General features: G+C 39.9%; 1 protein-coding gene across 4 annotated transcripts in view; it reads right to left on the bottom strand.

The window, feature by feature from the left end:
* Window positions 1–898: 898 nt before the first annotated feature.
* Window positions 899–21,193, bottom strand: part of HIF1A (hypoxia inducible factor 1 subunit alpha) — a 30,083-nt gene continuing 9,788 nt past the window's right edge. For 2 of the 4 annotated variants that reach the window (XM_068192155.1, XM_068192157.1), the window contains 14 exons: window positions 16,280–16,470; window positions 15,185–15,330; window positions 15,006–15,090; window positions 11,643–11,755; window positions 10,384–10,586; window positions 8,663–8,769; window positions 8,333–8,480; window positions 7,218–7,438; window positions 6,753–7,033; window positions 6,108–6,230; window positions 5,495–5,886; window positions 4,543–4,651; window positions 1,729–1,855; window positions 899–1,569 (listed from right to left, as the gene is read on the bottom strand). In XM_068192155.1, the coding sequence (XP_068048256.1) occupies window positions 1,418–1,569; window positions 1,729–1,855; window positions 4,543–4,651; window positions 5,495–5,886; window positions 6,108–6,230; window positions 6,753–7,033; window positions 7,218–7,438; window positions 8,333–8,480; window positions 8,663–8,769; window positions 10,384–10,586; window positions 11,643–11,755; window positions 15,006–15,090; window positions 15,185–15,330; window positions 16,280–16,470 (2,398 nt within the window). In that variant the 3' untranslated portion in view covers window positions 899–1,417. Of the gene's footprint in view, window positions 1,570–1,728; window positions 1,856–4,542; window positions 4,652–5,494; window positions 5,887–6,107; window positions 6,231–6,752; window positions 7,034–7,217; window positions 7,439–8,332; window positions 8,481–8,662; window positions 8,770–10,383; window positions 10,587–11,642; window positions 11,756–15,005; window positions 15,091–15,184; window positions 15,331–16,279; window positions 16,471–17,042; window positions 17,063–21,193 lie in introns of those variants that run through there. The other 2 variants (XM_068192156.1, XR_010999711.1) reach the window with 2 other exon arrangements.

Raw genomic sequence — 21,193 nt, 5'->3', positions numbered from 1 at the left:
AGTACAACACTGTCTGGGAGACTTCAGTACTGAACAGGCTCAAATAATTAACGCAGAGATGTTACAATCAAAATAAGGAAGCAGTAGTTTCCAATCAACTCTAAGTTAAAAAGGGAACACGGATGAACAATAACCACTAACAAAAATATAAATTATCTCATTTCTCTCAGATAACACACTCCCCAAGGGGGCCTGGTCCACATATAGTTTATTGATGTAAGAAAACAATACAGTTAGTGTTAGATCCAACCACAAAGAGCAAAAAGAATGAGTGAATGAAGGTTTTGTACAGTACATATAGGAAAATAAGATGTTTGTGACAACTATATATTTCTAAATAAAAAGGCTTCTAAATATATTCAAGTTATTGAAATCTACATGAAAACATATGGATGTTAATAGCAACAAGGTGCATAAAACCAAAACATCAAAATATTGAGCAACTCAATGATGTACTAGATAAAAGTTTGCTAACAATGCAAGATGTTTTACAATCTGCTTGAAATATCACCTATACCACACAGGGTAAGCTGAACATTTAGATTTAAGATCATACACAATATTAGCATTAACTTCAACAACTACAGGCAGGGATTTTTTTTTTTAAGCTGGCAAAGTGACTACTTTAAGAACATCAAACTTTCTCTAAATTGAGAACGTATCCAAAGAAAATGCTGCTAGCCCTTCCCAGATAAAGCCTTTCCTTTGACTAACCACACCCACTGAAGTCAAAAGCATAAGACAGCATTTGAGAACAATTTATATTACAACGTGACTAAAATAATGACATAATCCAGGTTTAAACATGTTTTCATAGGCAAACAAAAGATTCTTCTTAAAAACTAGTTTTTATAAATGCAGACTATATTGCATGAGGAACTGCTGGTATTTTTTAAGAAAATATATTGTGCGATTGTGGCTACAATGCACTGCTGCAAAGCATTGTTGTTTCTTATAAAAACTATTAACATAAAAAACTTACTTGAACACAAAGAGTAAGAGAGCACAAGTCTTCCAACTAGCTATGAAAAGCAGGATGGAAGTATTGCCAGTTTTTCCTGTGTTGACATTTTACTAATGATAAGTTTTGGTGACCAACTCCCCAGCCAAAAAATAAATATTTTTTTTAAAATCAGGTGCATATTTCAAAGCTGCTATTGCAAGTGTGTTTTAAATGTAATGGACTTAAAAGTGTATTACCAAAGAATTATAAAAATGCACTAGAGTTTGAGTTATTGTTACATAAAGAACATATTAAAAAGACTGTCAAAATAAGTAGAAAGGGGATCAAAACTGAACTAACTGAATTAGTGCAGTACTGTAGCCAGGCTTCTAAAATCAGATATAGAAAATATAAATAGACTGCTTTAGGTGATGATTCACCAGTGTCCAAAAAAGGAGCAAGTTTTGTGAAAGCTCAGTTAACTTGATCCAGAGCTCTGAGCAGTTCTTCCCCCTGTAGCAGGTTTCTGTTGCCCTGTATGGGAGCGTTTACTTCGCAGTCGTAACTCGTGAGTTGGGGGAGTCCACTCTCATCCATCGACTGCCCTAGAAGTTTACTTGCTATGTCTAAAGAGGGAGGGGAAGGAGAAAAAGTGCACTTTATTCACCATGCTTAACCTCTCCTAGAGCTGTTCACAAGGAGCTGTGTTTGGAGAGTTTTGGAGGCTCTGTTCTCTTTCACACAGCCCCCTCCACCCCCTCTGCCTAGGAAAGAAAGATACCAACCAGTTGATAGTAGAATGATTGTCTTTTGCTCCACTCCACTGTGACCATTTGTTTTGCATCCCTTTACACGTTTCCAAGCAAGTGATGCATTTCCTCCACGGTCACCTGTCTGCTGGAATAAAGACCCCTAGAAAGAAATAAAATTAATCTTCTTTAGTGAATATTGTATCTTTATAACCCTCCACGTCCCTCTTCCAAATGAACAGTTCCTGTTACTAATATGGCATTGTTACAATTTAAAGTGGATTTTGTTCAGAATTTGGGGAGAAATCTATTTCCAAGTACAGTAACTTGAAAATTATTTAACAGAAAACTGAATCAAGTTTCAAGACTTGACTTCCCTTAGAGAAAACAATTATAAAATCCTGGTTATCATCAGTTACCATGCTGAAGATTAGCTGGTACATGTACACAAACACACCCCCTTAATTACCACTGCTCTGGGGTGAGTAAGCATCAGGTTTTCACTGGAGTCTCTAATGGCTTTCTGCACTTGAATTAATAGTGTAGGCAGGAGAGTCAGGAACCTCAGTAGGTCGATTCTATCTACACATTTAGGATGTAAATTCTGCTTGCACTTCAGTTATTGCCACCAAGCCACCTGACCCAAACCTTGTGGAAAATGCAGTCCTACACCAGTCTAGTGCAGATATGGCTCCTTAGCATTTTGTTTTGACAGCAGAACAGAACTTATGGAGATTAGGAAGCTGTAAGGGCTTCATATAATTGGGATAAGGAAGAAGAAGCTTCCACTAAAACAGATGGGATGGAAGGAAAAAGCACCATCTTAATATCAAGTCTGCTGGCAAAAGTACTTGAATCTGCAAAGTTTGGTCTTGTTAGAGATACTAACTGCTACAAAAAGAGAAGGGATTTCACAACACTGCCATTATCCTCAAAATAGTGAAGAGCATATGTTTTCAGGTTATAAAACACCCGTGTAAGTCAAAGGAGCAGCTGTATAGTAGAAGTTATAGTTAACTCAGAGCTGCAGTTCATAGTGAGATTAGTCACCTACACTGCTGCTGCATTCTACCATGAATGCATTCCAGCCCTTCATGTTAAGAAAGATATGGCTTGTAATTGTTCCAGTGTAATGATTTGTATCATTTGATAACCTCACTATAACACAATATTTTATAACCTTACTGTATCTTGTCCTTGTCTGATTCTCCTGTTTGCTAGGAAGCTAAAGCAGTATTTTACTTTGGTCTTCACTTACTTTCACTCTTTGCAAAATACATCCCACTTCCCTAGAGCAAAAAAGTTTTGGCAAGTGTTTGTACGGCCCTAGCACAGCATTTCTCTAAGCCTGGATTTAACATTATTTTTCTTCTGCTTGTGTGAAAGGCCTGTATATCCTCCCAGAAATCCATGGTGGAGAGAGAAGCCAAACAACAAAAGCACTTCTTAAAATAACTCCACTAAGACCCAGCTTCATGGAAATTCAGCTTCCGACTCTGAGAAACAATCAAAATATTTGTAACACTTTTGTCAGATACAGACAGAAGAAAAAGTTTAGCATAGGATGAAGTCTGAACCTGTAAGCATTGAACTGGCACTAAGCACAGAAGCCTGAACACTATTCCAGCAGTTAACACTGAACTGCTTGTGTTCTGTGCATTTAATGACTTCCCATGCTGTTTTGAATATTTTATCAGCAACACTATGAACTGTAGCACCTTTGAATGAGAAAAGGGCAGTGGAAGGCAATAACATTTCTTGCAGAGCTGTGAATTCTTACAGGGCTTCTGGAAGCAGCAGAACAACATGCATGGAAGTGCAAAGCATGTAGCAAATGAAAACAGCCACTTAGAAATGGCATAGAAAAACTGATTTGTCTAATGCCCAGACTAGAATACTAGTACAGGAGTAAGCAGAGTTCAGAGGAAAAATAATCCTGCACTGTAAGATATGGTAGATGACTACAACTAGGAGGTGGCCCAGTAGAGAAACAAAGAAGCTCAAAGGCTATATTGCAGTAGAGGAATTAAGACTAAGATTTCTCAAAACTTGACAAGTGGGAATTTGCGGTGAAGATGAGAGAGAGAGAACAGTGTGCAAAGGCAAAGCTCCAGGTTTCAAAATACTGAGAACTGAGAGTGACAGACAAAGATTATGGAGACAAGGTACCCTTGCAGAAAATAACAAGCTGGACAACCCCCAATCAAGTGACACAAATCTAGGACTATCTACAAAGTTTCTTTTGAATAGCTAGGACAGATGAGGACGAGCTACTCCCAAGTGCCTACACTAATATTAGAGAGAGCATGCATGAAAGGGAGTAACAGACATTAGCTAGGTTATTATAGGAGCTCTCTTCCCTCATAGTTCAGATGGTCTTGTCATCTGATTAAGTAAAGGAATCTCAGACCCAATGGAAAAATCAAAGCACAGGAAGAAGCATAAGAACACTAATCTTCAGTGTTGACAAATATGAAAACAGAGTTTGAATTAAAAAAAATAAATACAGCAATTACACATTCAAATGTGATGTCTTACATTTATGCATATTCTACTGAAGAAACACATGTTCACATATGTTTCTAATCAAGAAATGCACATGGGTGTAGAGGGCACTTTTGAAAAGTTGACAGTAAGAGAACTAAAAGTGGAGTATCTGCATATATATATATATAAACACACACACATATATATATATATATATATATATGAAAATTTCACTATCAATTATCTTTCATCCCAAGATTCCACTGCTTACCAACAGCTCAACTCGGGATTCTGCACTGATGCCTCATTTCAGAAATTGCAAGGTTAAAAGTGAATATTTTAAAATGGTAAAACAAAACTCACAATTCCAACTGCCTGAAAAAGTGAACCATCATGTTCCATTTTTCGTTTTCTCTGAGCATTATGCAAAGCTAGCATCTTTGGATTTAGTTCTTCATCCAGTGCAGTAGATCTAAGAAAAATTGATTCAGGCTGTTAAGACGTTTCTACTTTCCTTGAGCCATTCTTCTTTTGTGGACACTTTTATATACAACATCACAGAACTGAATTTATGAACTCCACTACTTTTCGTTCATAAATTGACTTATTTCAACAATCATTTTCTATGAGCATAGCAAATGTTAGCCTTTAATCTTGCTGTGAAGCTCAGAATGAGTTTTAACAAAAATTTTTAAATCTGCAGGAAAAAAAGCATAAAAGTTCGGCAGTTCACTATCAACAGAAAAAAGGGAAGAAAGGGTGAGGGAAAGTCTATTCTGAATATTTCTGTGTACAGACATCTTTTATATATCATAAATTTCATGTTTGACTTAATATAGTTTTCTATTGTGATAAATATGCACTACAGGCATCACAGACCATCACAAAACACATTTAGTTTGAAAAGCAATATCTACTGCTTGTAGATATCTGTGTATCTGATATCTGCAGTATCTGCAGCACAGACTGTAGTTGCCTCTTACCTCTAACACAGTGGACAAGGAAAGCACCAGAAACATTGTGTGGGTGTAACTACCTAAATTGCCTGCATTTTCAGAAAGGCTGCACATCAGGTACAAGAGCAGAAGAGAATTTTTACAGTAGCTGGCTTTTACTTGAGGTGCTTAGGTAAAAGCTATCATGAAATTACCTTTAAGGGAGTTTACTATTAAAAAAGGACTAATTTGACATGTCCAAATTTAAATGTATCAATTTCTATTCTGAAGAACGCTGAGGATGAACACACAGCAGCTCACAGAATTTATATCTAATTCCTCGAACAGACACCAGAGCTTAAGCTGCACTTTTAAAATACCTTTCATTCAGAGTGACTGTTAGCAAGCTGGGTGATCCTGGAGAAGGCTTTTCCACCTGATCCACTGCTGCTTTCCCTGCCCTGATGGGAGAGGCAGTTCTACTCCTGCTGCCACCATAGGGCGAGGCGGGGGCACTGCTGGACTCGGGGACCACGCGCGCGGGCGAGGAAGGGCCAATTATCGTCTTCACATCGTCCGCACGCTCCGCCGGCTGCGCCTCCTCAGCACTGCCCGCGGCTGTCTGGCCCTGCTGGAATATGGTGATGGTGGCTGCACTCTGAGAGCTGGAGGAGCTGCTTTCCAGCGGGGACAGCTGATCGAAGGAGCGCAGCTGGAAGTCGTCATCCATCGGGATGTAAGGAGCCAACATCTCTAAATCCAAATCGGTTTCCTGGAACGGACAAGACGTGGAACTTATCAGTGTGGAAGAAACCTCAGCTATTACTTCATCAAGGCTTTTCCTTTTACCAAATCCTTACAAATTTCTTTTTATTTTACGTTTTAATCAAAATATTACATAAAAATAGAAGGAGGTTCCTGAAAACGTTCTAAAAAGGAAAATAAGTACACTCAGAATAATATGATAAAGCATTTAAAGTTACTGTACATTACCTGAGTAGAGAATGGATTTTTTGCTTCTGTATCTATGGCAAAGAGTTTCTCCACTAATTCCAGTTTGAATTCACTGGCCATATCATTATCCACATCAAAGCAGTAGTCGTTGGGACTACTGGGCTGTGAAAACATTTTGAACACAGTTTTAGGTTTCTGTCACTGCATCACTTGGCATTGTTACCTACAGATCCTCTGCAAAATGTTCTAATGTAGAAACTAATCCCAAGCTGTAGCTGTACTAAATTAAAATGGGAAAGGAAAACACTTACTTTTACCTGTATACATTCAAATTTACCCCACCAGGGAAGCACTTGCTTAGTTGAAACCTGGAAGTAGCCTCTACAATAATTCACAGCAAATACTTTGCTGTTTAGTGAAGTTGTATCTGAACCAACTGAATGAAAAAGACCAATCCCAAGCTCTCCTTATTTCTGTCAGATAGTATTGCATACATTTGCAAGAGTCACTTTATTGAAAAGATATGACAATTTATCAGTTTCCTCAAATCATGGTGTGAGCTTAAGTCATAAGGTAGAAATAATTTCCAGTCCCTGTCCTGGCTGCATCCTTAACCAGATCTGTCCCACAGGCCCCAACAGCACATCCATTTTAATGACAGCATATCCAAATTATGAAACTCACCTCAGGTGAACTTTGGCTGGTACTTGCATCAGAAGGGCTGGTTGGTTGTTCTTGCACCTGAGGCATGGTAAAAGAAAGTTCGAGTGGCTCTGTGTTTGGCTCCAGCTTTGATACAACTTCTCTATTGAGTGCAGGATCAGCATTGCTACGAAGTGGCTTTGTAGTTTCAGAGGCAGGTAGTGGGGACATTGCCATATTTATATTCTGCAATTTCTCACTGGATGAGGGGAGCATTACATCGTTATACAAAGGAACTTCATCACATTGTTGTTCATCAGACTCTATAAAAATTAAAAGAAACCATCAACCTAAGTAACAGTACTGTGTGTGTCTATGGACCTCATTAAATTGAAACAGCAGTTGAAATACCACTGGACAAGAGGTACTGGGAGGTTATTTTACGAAATCTGCGACAAAAAGTAACTTTGCTAATTAACATGCTCTCCAATTTAAACACACACCCACCATTACTGCTGAAATCTAGAGAGATAATTGTGTCTCCAGCAGCTGGGGCTAGCACAGTTAAAGCATCTGGTTCCTGTTTAAGTTTTTCAAATAGGCTGTTGGTATCATCCAGGTCATCTTTACTGAGTGTTTTGGTCATTTTCATGTCAGGAGACTCCACTGGTTTCAGCATGCACTCAGTTTGTCCAAGGGAAAAAATTAAGTCCTTCTGAACAATTCCACTGTCAGAGAAGAAGATGACTGTTAAAGAGCAGCTAAAAGGAATAAGTTCTGGCCTAATAGTTTTGTAGGTTGAAACCCACTCACTCTCCCCACCCAAAAACCCCAAACCAAATCAAACAAAAGCCACCCCATCACACATATCCCACAAAATTACCAGGATAAGAGCTTTAAGAAATTTTTTTTTGTTACTCATTCTTTCCTCAAAAGTAACAGACAAAGAAAGCAAGCACTAACTGTGGTGCAATCATAAAAAAGTAACAAACATAAACATGCTTTTCTGAAGGCATTGATAAAGGAAAATATTTTTAAAAAGGAAAAAAAGTTAGTTATTTCCTAAACCACTTTTCTTTGTTTTAATTGAATGTGCAGTATCTTGACAGAGTTATATTGGGACATTCACTGAAGTTTTGAAAAACTAATTTAGGACTATTAGGCATTTGCAGAAGAATAGTCAACCAGTCTGCCCTCAGCTGAAGCTTTCAATTAAAAGAGGAGTTCTAAGGAATAAAAAGATAGATAGGATTGAGAATGACACCACTACTGCTGCTCTGACTCCATGACTAAGTTATTAGTGGAATTAACTGCTCCAGACTTGGGGCAAAGATTAGAGAGTTGTCTAGAATGCAAATGCTCGAGTGCTTCCAATCATACAGAAGAGGCTGGTTCTACAATCATTTGCCTGCAGAGATCATCTATTGACATCACTAGACCAAAAAAGCATTTTGTTCTCAAACACAGTTTCTAACCCTAGGACTGGCAGTATTCTAAGAAAATATTCACTGGTAGGGAGCAGTAACATCACAACATACTCAGCAGGGGATCAGTGCCATCAGAATCTGACTTGATCTTCAGTAAAAGTGATGACAAAGAACACTGAAGTGCACTCAACTTACCTCAACACGTAGTTCACACACACTATGCACTGTGGCTGAGAATTCTTAGTGTTGTATATAACAGTTGCTTGAGTTTCAACCCAGACATAGCCACCTTGTTTGGCCAGCATTCTGTACTGTCCTGTTGTCACCTGCCCTTTTGTGAACACTAAAAGCAGAAAGGACACCAGCTTCAATTACAGGCAGAAAAACCCCAGAACTGTTTGAGGTCAGTACTCATTGCAGATTCCTATCTGCAACTAAAAGAAAGCCCTTGATCTTCTGCTGCTTTCCCCCAGGGCTGTCTCTCACCTCCTGCAGTTTGAGGGTTTAAATTCAGTTTTCACTTACTGTCGTGGTGTGTTTTGGTCAGATGATCAGAATCCAGTGCGTGATAGTACTCATAGATTGAGCGACCCAGGAGCTCCTCTGGCTCATACCCCATCAACTCTGTAATTCTTTAAAACAAGGGAAAAAATTGCTATGTGAAAGCAGACACGGGCCAACACAAATACCAGAGCATCTGGATGCTTGCACATCTAGAAAAACCCTAAGAATCACTACCACACATAGCAGCAGCAAATTGTGACTTTTCATTTTGAAATAAATTGCTATTTTGATGCTTCTTTAAAAGAGACATTTCAGCAGGCATAGGATTTTACTTCTCACTGAGTATTTATAAATCATGTAGTGGGAATAGGATTAAACAAATCCCCACTTTTTAGACATTTTGTCTTTTTGCTTCAAGGTAGACCAGCTACTTACAGACCAGCTTAGGCAAATATGAGAATTTAACAAAATAATAAAGATACACTTCAACAGTTTTAATCCTGCAATTAAGAGAAATCAGGAATCAAATTTACTCTTCCCACTCAAGCATTGTCTGCTTTTAAGGCAAGTGGGATTTCTTTAGTCTCTAGAGGGCAGTGCTAACCAGGGAAGTGCTTGCATTTTGCCCCAATCTAGATGCAGAATGTGACCAAATAAGTACCTTTTATGTGACACCACCAGTCCTAGAAAGGCTGTTACTGCAGAGGTCAGAAATTACCATGCATCAACCTCTTTCGGCATCTAACTGCAACAGCTAACTAGAAATTCACTTTTGTTATAAAATAAAGGAAATATGTAGTAACAAATAACACCAAATTAAAAACAAACAAAAAGAAAGAAACAAACCAACCCCAAACTTGAGCTATTTCCTTCATTTGCATTTATCAAATTTATCAAGCTAAGTTCCCAGAGGATAGGAAAATCAGTCTGATGTGTCTGACTACACCCCTGATTTGCACCAGAACACAGAATTTCATTTCTCAATGGCAGATGTATTGCATTATAAGTACAGTTGAATGTCTGGAGTTTTTTTGACAGAGGAAAGCAGACACTGATCCCCTGAGGAAGGGACAGGGAGGAAGCAGTAGCAATAAATACATCTGACAAGTATTACATGCACACTCTTTTCAGTCACCAAAATGCCCCATCTTTGACAAACTTAAAATCCTGCTTTTTCAGTGTCTGGAAGAATCTTCTCATTTCAATTTAAATCACTGCCACTACAGTAAAGCCCAATTTGAAGAGGCAGTTAACTGAAGGAAAAGGATTTATTCATCAAATCATAGAATGGTTTGGGTTGGAAAGCACCTTAAAAATCATCCTGTTCCAGATCCCTGCCATGGGCAGGGACACCTTTCACTAGAGCAGGTTCTCTCCAGCCTGGCCTGGAACACCTTCAGGGATGGGGCAGCCACAGCTCCTTGTCAAGAATTTCTTCCTCCTAATAGCTAATCTACACATGCCCTCTGTCAGTTTACAGCCATTGTCCTGTCACTATCTGCCTGTATAAAAAGTCCCTTTCCCTTTTGTTATTCCAAAGTAATAACCCTGCATCCTCCTTAGATCTAAAAACCTGGCTTTTAAGACATCCTGATCAGTTAGGAAAAGGCCAAGCATGCCATCAATGATTGCATTGTCAAGATAAATCAAGTTATTGAGAAGGCAAACATTAGCCAACATGTACCAGCCCTGCAAATCTTTCAAATGAATGATTTTTTTACAGTATAAATCATATATATTACCTTTCATCACAATAGGAAAATTTCATGTCAAGACTGTGACGACTGAGGAACGTTTTACTGTCCAGGGGGACCTCAATGTTTGATGGGTGAGGAATAGGTTCACAGATCAACACCAAGCAGGTCATGGGAGGCTTTTTGTATCCGCAGTGAGTCTGGTTCCCACACGTGTCGTACACACGGATGTGGCCAGTGCAGTGCAGCACCTGCAGGGCAGTAGCATTTTAGAAAGAGACGAGGTTTGGTCTGTCAGACAACACAATCCTATTTCCACCAGCACACCTGGAGCCAAGTCTTTCCCCACCCCACCCCTCCAGGGGACAGTGACAAGGGATGGCTGGAGGAGAGCAGTGTCCTCCTCCTCACCCCACACATCCTGGGTCGGGTTTGCAGCCCAACTCCTTCCTCAGCACTGGCTGAAGCAACACCAGACATTGCTGCATTTCTGTGAACTCTTCTTTCTAGTCACTGTAATGTCAACTCTGATGAGCAGATGCCTCAGCAAAAGGCATCCACAATTTAAATCTGAAAGTTACAGTAGTAGTAGAAATCCTCATTTTAGATATTCTGCAGAGCTGATGACAGAGATCAAATACATTCTTCAACAGACAGGAACTTTTGCATTTTGTGGGGTTTTCTTTTAGCCATTCTGAAGCAGAAATAGTTCACAGACAGCAGCAAAGAAGTTGTTTGATCCAGAGTAATCAAATTCAAATCATAAAAGAGAACTGTGAGCCATAATCCACTGGATACAGTAAAAGGTTACTTTGTCCAGAGGAGAAAATGCATTCACTGCAGAAAGTTACAGGGCTGGCCTCTTTTTGTTCCAACTGTTACAAAAGGGAGAGCCAGCAGCTTCAAAAGAATGGCATTGAAGTCCTTCAGAGAGACCTCAACTATCACATTTTCAGTGACAAATCAAAAGAAATCAGGGATCAGCATAAGTGATGTCAAGTACTTTTTTCCCAGAGAAGGCTTTATGCAAACATATTTGGTAATTATAATTGTTTGTAAGTAAATGACCTCTAATTTAAAATGGAAAATTCATTAAAAGTTTTGAAAAACTAATTTTAACACATTGTTTCAGTTACCTCTGTGATGCAGTAGCATTAAAATTCAGCATAATGAAGCCCAATTATTAAATTATAAAGTACTTAGTGAAATTCAAGCTCGTTACATGAAGCAAAAATGTTGAAATACAGTGTTATGACATCTGAAGAGGAAGCTGCCAAACTATGCAAATATTCCTTTGCTTTAGTTACCTTCCATGTAGCAGACTTTATATTCACTGTTCTTCCCCTGCTAGTCAGTGTACACTTCATTCTGAGAAAAAAGCTGCGCTCCGTGTTTTGCTCTTTGCCCTTTTTCACAGGACCTAGCAGAAGCAAACAGCAAACCCATTCTTAAAACTCTTGGATCATCTTCCAAAGGCATTAGAAAACCTCCACAAACATCTTACAGAACTCTAAGACTAAGGGAAGACCCAAAAATAAACTGAAAGTATTCATACACCTAATAGCACTTCTGATAATGGTATTTTTCAGAGCAAGTTTTCCTATCAAGTAGATTAAAAAAAACCCTGAAGTTTCATAGAGTTATAGAATAGTTTGTGTTGCAAGTGACCTTAAAGACCATCTCATTCCAACCCTCCTGCCATGAGCAGGGAAACCTTCCACTAGACCAGGTTGCTCCAAGCCCCATCCAACCTGGCCTGGATCACTGCCAGGGATGGGGCAGCCACAGTTGCTCTGGGCACCCTGTGCCAGGGCCTCAGCATCCTCAGCAGGAAGAATTCCTTCCCAAAAACCACCTAAGCCTGCCCTCAGTCAGTGGGAAGCCATTCCCCTTGTCCTGTCCCTCCAGGCCCTTGTCCAAAGTCCCTCTCCAGCTCTCTTTAAGCCGTTTTAGGTAGAGGAAAAGACTCAAAGATCTCCCCAGAGCCATTTCTTTTCCAGGGTGAACAAACCCAACACTCTATTAGTCTGTCCTCACAGGAGAGGCTTTTGATGCAGCCCAGTTTCAATAATTTAAGATCAGGATTGTATTTGTAGCCAACTCCACACTCCCAGATTTCAGGAAAAAGGAGCAGGAAGAAAGACCAATTGGAAATTCAATATATTTTACAATTGTGACAGAGGACAATAAAAACATATGTAGAATAAGAAGCCTTGTTGAGGTGGTTTCCACTGAAATGCATCAGTAATTCACTATGAGTTCATTCAAAGCACCTTTTGGGCTTGTTGCTCTTCAGGACTGCAAGTTTTTAAATTCAAAACTTACAACTCAGCTGTTTATATGCATCCAAGTATTTCCACAGTGATTTACACTCTTGGAGTAAACAGGGACCAAGTTTTTAAACACATTATTAACATTCCTGGGAGGAAAAAAGTTGAGAAACCCTAATAAAAGTCAACATTGGCAGCACTTATTTTTTAGTCTCTCTACCAGCAGGCTTTAAGTTTTTGCCTGTACAGAGGAGAACCTTGCAGAGTCAATTACTAGTTATGCTATTGTGGCCAAAGAAAATGTAACTGATGCTATCAGGAGCAGCTCACAATGTGTGCAAGGAGGCAATGCAGCACCCAGGAGAAGGAGCAGTGGAAGAGCCAGTTTGCTGAGGATTGCTAAAGAGCAAGGACCAAATCATGGCAGAGGGGGAAGTTCAGAACACATGAGCTTACTTCTGATACAAGTTTACACAATAATTTGCTCTCATCCTCCACATACAACAGTAGCTATGAAATTCTTTGTGATGGCTTGCACTGCAGTTACTGGCTTGAAAAAAATAATTAGTAAAACGTTAAAGCCCCTACACTAAATTGTTTATTGCTTCGGGCAGAGGCAAAGACTAAAGGGCTCAAGCATATTTTATGCTACTTTAAAACAACCTTGATAATGGAGGAAGTCAGGGAGAAACTAAAGCAGAATTCACAGAAGCAGCAAAACCTTATTTAATTCAGCATGTTTTAAGAGTTAAACCAATCTATAAATTGATAGCTGACGATCACACAACATTACTGTTACCAAGTCCTGATGCATGAGGCTCTGCTTCGAGAAGTAGCTGTAAAAGATGGAGCAACTTTCAATCTGATTCAGCACCAGACATTATTTTTTAAAATGGCCAGCTTTGAAAGTTTAAAAAGCAGCTTCATAAAATGAGAATGCAGTTCTGTTTCTGCCAAATGCATTTATATTCACTTGCACTTGTACAGTCCCAAAGGGAAATATTTAATACTCAATTCAAAACCAAAATAATTCCACTGATGTAAGAGCTGCAGTAGAAAGCAACCTGGGAATACTAATAAAATATAAAAATGTACTATTACTACTGTAATTTAGACTTCTGTCTGCCAACGTCATTTGCAAAACAGCTTTTGTAATAGTGGTTTCCAGACATCTGATTCCAGTCTGGCCAATTTAGACATGCTTGAGATGGTTTGCATGAAACTCAGTGATACTGCATTTTTAAGAATAAGCTTTTGCAACAAAAGCAGGATTTTTAAGCTGCTTTAGGAAAATTGCTCTCCCACTCCCAAGATGTATTACTGATTTCCAAAGGGGGAGGCAGGGGAGGAGTCTAATCTAGCCTTAGAAACATACTTCAATTCTAAGGGCAGACAAATTTACAAAATGCTTAAAAAAATCAAAGTCAGGCTCTTAATGCTATGGTATCTTATCAGGTCCTTTCAACTGAATTAAATAGGATGACAACATAAGACTTACATAAGATTTACAGTGCTACAAGAAAGCAGAGATCAGCTTTATTAATTTATCACTATCTGAATTCAGAGTCCATATAAACCTCATTTGATGAAAGAGAAAGTAGAGTGGTCAGACTTTAGGCTTCTAACTACTGAGTAAAGCAGATTTGTTTGGAGGCATGCAGGCTGCCAAGCCTTTATAGCCTTTATCAAATCTTTAGAAGACATAAGAGCTGTAATTCGTGGGCAATTGTTAAATATCAAAGCACACAGCACATATAAACACAGTGTTCTGCTCCCACAGAGGGAGAAGAGAAGAGCCAGAAATCTGTGAAAAGATACCAATTTCATGCACCAATTAAAAGGTGCAGAGAAGCATCAACCCCAAAGCCCTTTTTGGGGCTGTTCAAGTATTCCCAGATCAGGGTCTTGGTGTCCTAAAATTTAAATACAGTATATATTTTTTTTTGTCTTGGATCTACCACCACAGATTTCTGGAAGAAAGCATTTGTTCTCAGCTGTCCTGTAAAGGCAAGGCCAGACCAAGACAAATGCACCAACTGAGCTTCTCCATGTCCCTCTGATTTTAAGCAATTGCTGTATTCTCATTCAACCTACCTCTAATTTTATTCCTGTAGGCACTAATTCTTTCAGCCCTCAAAAACTCCATTTTAGTAATTAATTTTGTTAGATTAAAGAATCCTACTGAAATCTCATTTCTTCTATAATTAGGATATAGCCAAAACATTTTGGGTATTCCTGTTGTTAGTGTCTCTCAACAAGGTTTAATTTGATATTTAAGAAATAAAAACATACTAGCTTTTGAACTCAACACCATTTCCTGGCAGATATCCAACTGCATTAATGCCAACAGAAACTATCCATAAGTAAACTGAATTGATTTTTTTTTTTCTTTCTTCTCACCATTTCTGTGTGTAAGCATTTCTCTCAGCTCCTCGTGGTCACATGGATGAGTGAAATCGAATACGCTGTGCCCCGTCAACTCAAACTGCAAAAATGAAGAGGTATACAGGTGTTTAACTTCACATACACAAAAATGGAACAGCTTTTTGAAACAGTCTTAGGAAATGTCAGTATTTCACCTGAGTGAGTCCCATACACTTGTTCACGTTTTCAGACATGTAAATCATGTCCCCATCTTCAGACAGAACCATGACAAAGCCATCGAGAGCTTTCAAGTAGAAACAGTTCAGTTCCTTCTCCATTTTGGCTTCTGTCTCCAGCTCACCTGCAAGCAGCCACACATTTTTGTTTAAGCAAACACCAGCCATTCTTCATTTACCAGCAGGAATGACTTCTGGCACCAGTCTGCAAGGAGTCATTCTTGCAGGACCATTCAAAACCAGTATGATTCATTTAGATAAATGATCAGTTCAATTCTTCAAGCTCTAGTAAAGGTATCAGAAATCACAGAAAATCAGAGTGAGGTTAACCCTCTGTGCTGTTATGTATTAACCAATAAACCTTCCACCTTAAGGAAAAGGTCTATGTGGCAAAAAATTTATCACCCATCTCAAAAAGGCATTCTAAACTTGTCTCAGGGGCTTTCTGGGAGTGTTTTCCAAGTCTGGCTACTGAAGTTACTCCTCCACACAGTGGAGGCAGACATGCACGAGCACAAATAACCAGCACACTGCCCATGGCAGGCTATCAGCTACAGGCTCACAACCTGACTCAAATATTCCTCCAGTTGTAGCTGCAGAGACAACACATCCTCAGCTGACTTCACCTCCAGAGGAGCACATCACAGAAACACAATTTACAAAACTATTCCTTGCAGTTTATTTTAAGGGGACACAACTATAGTTACTTTAGTCAACCTTGAGCAAATTACCTACAGTAAAGAAAGGAGAGCTGGAACAATCGAGTTTAGACGGAAAAGAGGTTTAAATGAAGAAATCTAACTTTGGGAGAAGTTAGAAATGAGACCAAAAAGGGCACAACAGCTGTGATGAGACAACCAGGATCACCATAATAGAAAGGGAAAAAATGGGAGTCCATTGAACAGTGGAATTTTCCTGCTTCATTGCTAATAGCTGATTTCTACTGTAAGGTCCCCCACCCTCCCAGAGCACGGGCACAATTAATAACACATTCATTTATTTTACTGCTGACAGGCCTTACAAGCAGATTCTTCCTCAATATCCCTCCCAGATGGTGCCACACTGTTCCCTCACCAGCATCCAGCAGCTTCCTCATGCGCAGGTAGCTGATGGTCAGCCTCATGATGGACGCCTTGTCCAGGTGTGCGCTGACCGTGTGGGGCAGGGGCAGCTGGTGGGCCAGCTCATAGAACACTTCCGACTCCTTGCTCCTCCGGCACCGGGCTGCATCCCTCGACTTCTCTTTCCTGCGCTCAGAGCTAATCCTATAGAAACAAAGTTTCGGGTTAGTATAGGGAAGTGAGCTCTCTGGGATATGCGTATTTGAAACTAAGTTGCCCAGCGGTCAAGTAAACCAGTTGTGGAAGTTGAATAACATAAAGACTCAGTTTAAAAGTGCAAGTGTAATTCTTTGTATCAACTACTGCCCCAGTTGGGCTCTGCCAGAATTAATTTCAAACCCACAGTCTTCCAACGAGATCAGTTCTTCAAAGAGACTTTCATACTCAGAACCCTTCCTGCTTATCTCATACTTTGAGTGCTGCCTCTTCAGCCTCCAAATCCTGACCCTTCAAAAGCCCATTCAACAAATTACAGAGTAGGTAATTTCTAGCTCAATGCTCCAGCATCATGTATCACGTACATTCTCCAAGTCCTTCCTTTTTTACCATCCTTACAAAGCCCACCTAACAGGTCAGACAACCAAGAGTACTCATTTAACATGAGATATGCTGCTTTTCAAGCAATCCAGAAAGCCCCTTCCCCAAAACCATTCTATGATTCACTCCTTCTCCAGAAAAGCCCCTTCCAGACTCTCCCCTATACTGGAAAACAATACCTCATTCTCCTTCCACTGCCTCTGTAGACCTGCCTCCTCCCGAACACGAGGTAGAGAGCAGCTCACTGGGAGAAAGCACTGAAACAGTTAAGACTGTGAGTAACAGGGAGAATTCCCCATTTTCACATCACCCACACCGGGTCACTTCTGCCTCATGCATCTGATCAGATAAGTTTTGAACTAAACATTTTCACATGGGAGCTCCAAATTTTCCCACATGCAAACAAGAACTCAGTGCTGCTGTGGTCCCTGAGGAAATAAATATGCTTTTATTTTTAAATGAACAATACAAAACCACACACTATTATTGTATTAACGTTTTCTTTTTATACATTTCCATCTTCTGAAGGCACCCTGTCTTCATTTTGCATTCACCTGAGATATAAAAGGCAGATGCAGTTCGGGAATTACTTTTTTAATGATTTCACAAGACTTAAAAGCCATCTACTACCACTGCAAAATTCCCGTTGCTAAGTCTGTGATCTGTGCAAAAGTCCTTTTTAGTTAGCACATATCTTGTGAGAGGTACCACAAATTACAGAGCAAAACAATTCATGAACTAATGATCCCTGGGACATAATGAACCAGATTCAAAGAATCCCAGAATGGTTTGGGTTGGAAGTGACCTTCAAGATCAACCAGTTTCAACCCTCCTGCCATCAGCAGAGACACCTTCCAGTATCCCAGGTTGCTCCCAGCCCCATCCAACCTGGCCTGGAGCACTGGAATGGGGCAATCACAGCTGCTCTGGGCAATCTGTGCCAGGGCCTCACCACCCTCAGAGCAAAGAGCTTCTTCCCAACATCTAATCTGTATCTCCCCTCTTCAGTATTAGCAAATGTACCCAAAAATACGTTTTCAGTCCTTTATCTGCCATGCTACCCACAGTGGCTAAAACCTTCCTTAGTTTGAGCAGAAACACAGGTGTAACAATACCGTGTTGGATGTTGGAAGCACAAATGCCTTGACATATGGAAGAAGTTGAATAATGCATGAAAAAGACAAAATAAGCTATCAGAATCTCTTTTACAATTACCTTCCTTTTTATCAACTTGATAAAACTATATGCTATCCCCACCATCCTCTCCTCCTACTCCTACTACTGCCAGCAGAGAAAAACTATTTCTGTAGAATGAGAAACATTAATGGATTGACATAATAGTAATACAGACCTTTGGAAAACTAACTCATGGGAATTATAGTTGTAACAAATTCTGGACATACAATAGTCCCATTGATTCCTGTGAATATAAGCCCATGTCCCTAAGAAAGGCAGCCTAAAATATCTGACAATATTTCCCCATATTGCAGATTTCTTCACATTGAATCTCCCTGTGACAACAGATCTTCCTGTTGTAGTGATGGATATCTTGGTCTGAGAAGCTTGAAGCTCCTGACATACAGGTATATCTGGAAACAGCCATTACGAAAAGGCTGACCTTTAACAATACTGCAAAAATATTTTAGCTATTTAACCTGATTAAATATTTATTACTGAAGACAGGCCTCAAGTACCTTTTCTCTTGGTGGAAAACTAAGGGTGGAGTGGAAAACATCTGTCCTCTTTCTTGGACCCAGATTTCACTGTAACTCTATTTTGTCAAAGGTATTTCAAGGTAACTGTCGTGGTTTAACCCCAGCCCACAACTAAGTACCACAAAGCTGTTCGCTCACTACCTGTCCCACCCTCGTGGGATGGGGAGGAAAACTGCAATGAAGGTAAAACCCATGGCTCAACTTAAAAACAGTTTAATAATTGAAACAAAGTAATAATTGCAAAGACAAAGGAGACAACATAAAGAAAGAAACAAGACTCAAGACAGACAAGTGAAGCTCGATGCAATTGCTCCCCATCCTCTGACTGATGTCCAGCCTGTCCCAGAGCAGAGCCCAGCACCTCCCAGCCAACTCCCCCAGTTCACACACTGGCCACGATGCTCTGTGCTTTGGAATGTCTCTTTGGTCAGTCCAGGTCAAGTGTCCTGGCTGCGCTTTGTTTTTCCCCTTCTGCCTTCCTGTGCATCTCCTCACTGGCACAGCAGGGGAAACTGAGGAGTCCTTAACTCAGGGGAAGCACTGTGCAACAACTAAAACCTCAACATGCTGTCAGCACTGTTCTCCAAAACACAGCCCTGCGCCAACTACTAGAAAGAAAATTAACTAACCCAGCTGAAACTGTAACACCAGCACAAGAAATTCTGTTGCCTCAGACAGTCACCTTTATACCTTTGATTTTTGTTAGCTACTCATTCAAGATCCCTGCACTGGCAAAATGCTCATCCTACAAAAAAACTCGAGAGAATTACTGGAAGTAAATGCTTGCCATCCACCCAGATTCCTGCAGTTTTGTCACGGCTTCCTTTTCAATTGCAGACACTTTTAAGTTAAAACTTCCCTGCTTTGGCAATCAAGCTGAGCACTTCAAGTCCACAGGTTTGTCAGGCTTGTGTGAATCACACAGGGCACTCAAGAGATGAAAACAGATACTAGCCTCACAAATTGGGATTTCAGCCCCTTGGATTTTCTTTCTGACAGCCTAATGTTCTTGAAAATATTTTGGGTAGTTTCCAGATTTTTCCCAGTTTTTAGCACCCTTGGCAGCAGCCTCAACAGGAACAGTCAAAACTTCTCCCAGCCCTTGAATTATTAATTACACACCAAAAGGTTGCTCAAATACAGCCCATAGTGCTTTCTGGTAAAAATTAATCCCACAATAAGATCGTCAGGTGCTGCCAGCTGGAGCTGATGGGCAAAACCCAAGGAAAAGGGGATGTTGGAACCAACCAGTGCTGCCTGAGTGGCAGCATCTCCTCTCCCTTTTACTACATGTTTCCTTTCTAGAAAGGCTACTACTATAGATAGATGTTTAAACTGTACAGCACAACAGTTGGCTATTTTTAGCTGCTATTTAAACCTAAGCTGTAACCAATCTGAGTAAAACCCAGCCATTTAAATAGGAAGATTAACTACCAGCTTCAAAGAGCGTTTCTTTAATGGATCAAATTAATAGGGAAAAGGTCTTTCACAAATGAGGTTTAATTACCAAGTGAAGTCATTGTTGCTTCAAAACTGAAATGCCACCAAACTAAAAAAAAAATAAAAATCTTTACTATTGTGAATACTCTAAGCTTTGTTACAATTGCATAAAGTAAATTAAAAAAAACACACATCAGCATGTATAGCTGCTCACACTTTTCTGTGCAGTCAATTAAATGACACTGAACTGTTGTAAAGAAAATGTATTTCCAAAGTGAGCAATCTCCTCACCAGAGGGGAAAGAAAGGGAGATCAGGGAAGGGGATTTTAAACAGTGAGATGTGAAGTGCCACAAGATCAGTTTAAACAAATCATATTACTTCTCTTATCTGTTCTTTTGGAGCTGCCCCTGTGTAAAGCTCATGATCTTCTCAACAGAAAGAGCATTCTGCAGAAAAGGAGCCAGGCTCCATTTAAAACAACTCTCAAACTTCAGAGCTGTATTGCAGCCTTCTGCTGTCAGTCTGGCACAAAACAAAAACACCTCAAGAGCCTGAAGAAAACCTCAGCTGCTGAGTGGATTATACATGCAATGAAAATATCAGAAATGCCGGTGCTGGACAGGAAATTGCATGCACTTGCAGGTCTGATTTCTCCTGCACAATTTCAGTGCCAGACATTCATTTCATTTTGTATTTCTACCACCAGAATACAGAAGCAGAGAATCATAAGCATGTTATCCATGAGAGCTCAGTGAAAACAGTTTCACTGACACCTTTAAACCCAATACCACTTCTTATATATAAGAGATGTTTACATGCAATAGCCAAATAAAAATCTGGGCTCCAGAAGATATTTGAGTTAGAGACCCAGAGCAAAAGGGTATTTCACAACCAGCAATCACTGCAGCTGAACCAAGAGCTCAGCCGAAGGATATAACCCAGACTCCCTCTCCCTCCCTCAAATCATGGTGAACAGAAACAAAGTTGTACAGCAAGAATTTTCCCAACAGTCTTGAGAGCAAAGCACACCAGCAGCAAGCCCGTGCCCACCAGTTACAGATGTTAATACTTGAGCGTGCAGCTCCTGTCATCATAGTCACACCAACCATCTGGGCCACAGCATCTCCCAAATAACACGATTCTCCACACCATCCCAGAGACCCCTCCACAGCA

The sequence above is a fragment of the Anomalospiza imberbis genome, chromosome 6, assembly GCF_031753505.1.
Source record: "Anomalospiza imberbis isolate Cuckoo-Finch-1a 21T00152 chromosome 6, ASM3175350v1, whole genome shotgun sequence".
In the NCBI taxonomy this organism is placed as follows: domain Eukaryota; kingdom Metazoa; phylum Chordata; class Aves; order Passeriformes; family Viduidae; genus Anomalospiza; species Anomalospiza imberbis.
This window is presented reverse-complemented; position numbering and strand designations above follow the sequence as displayed.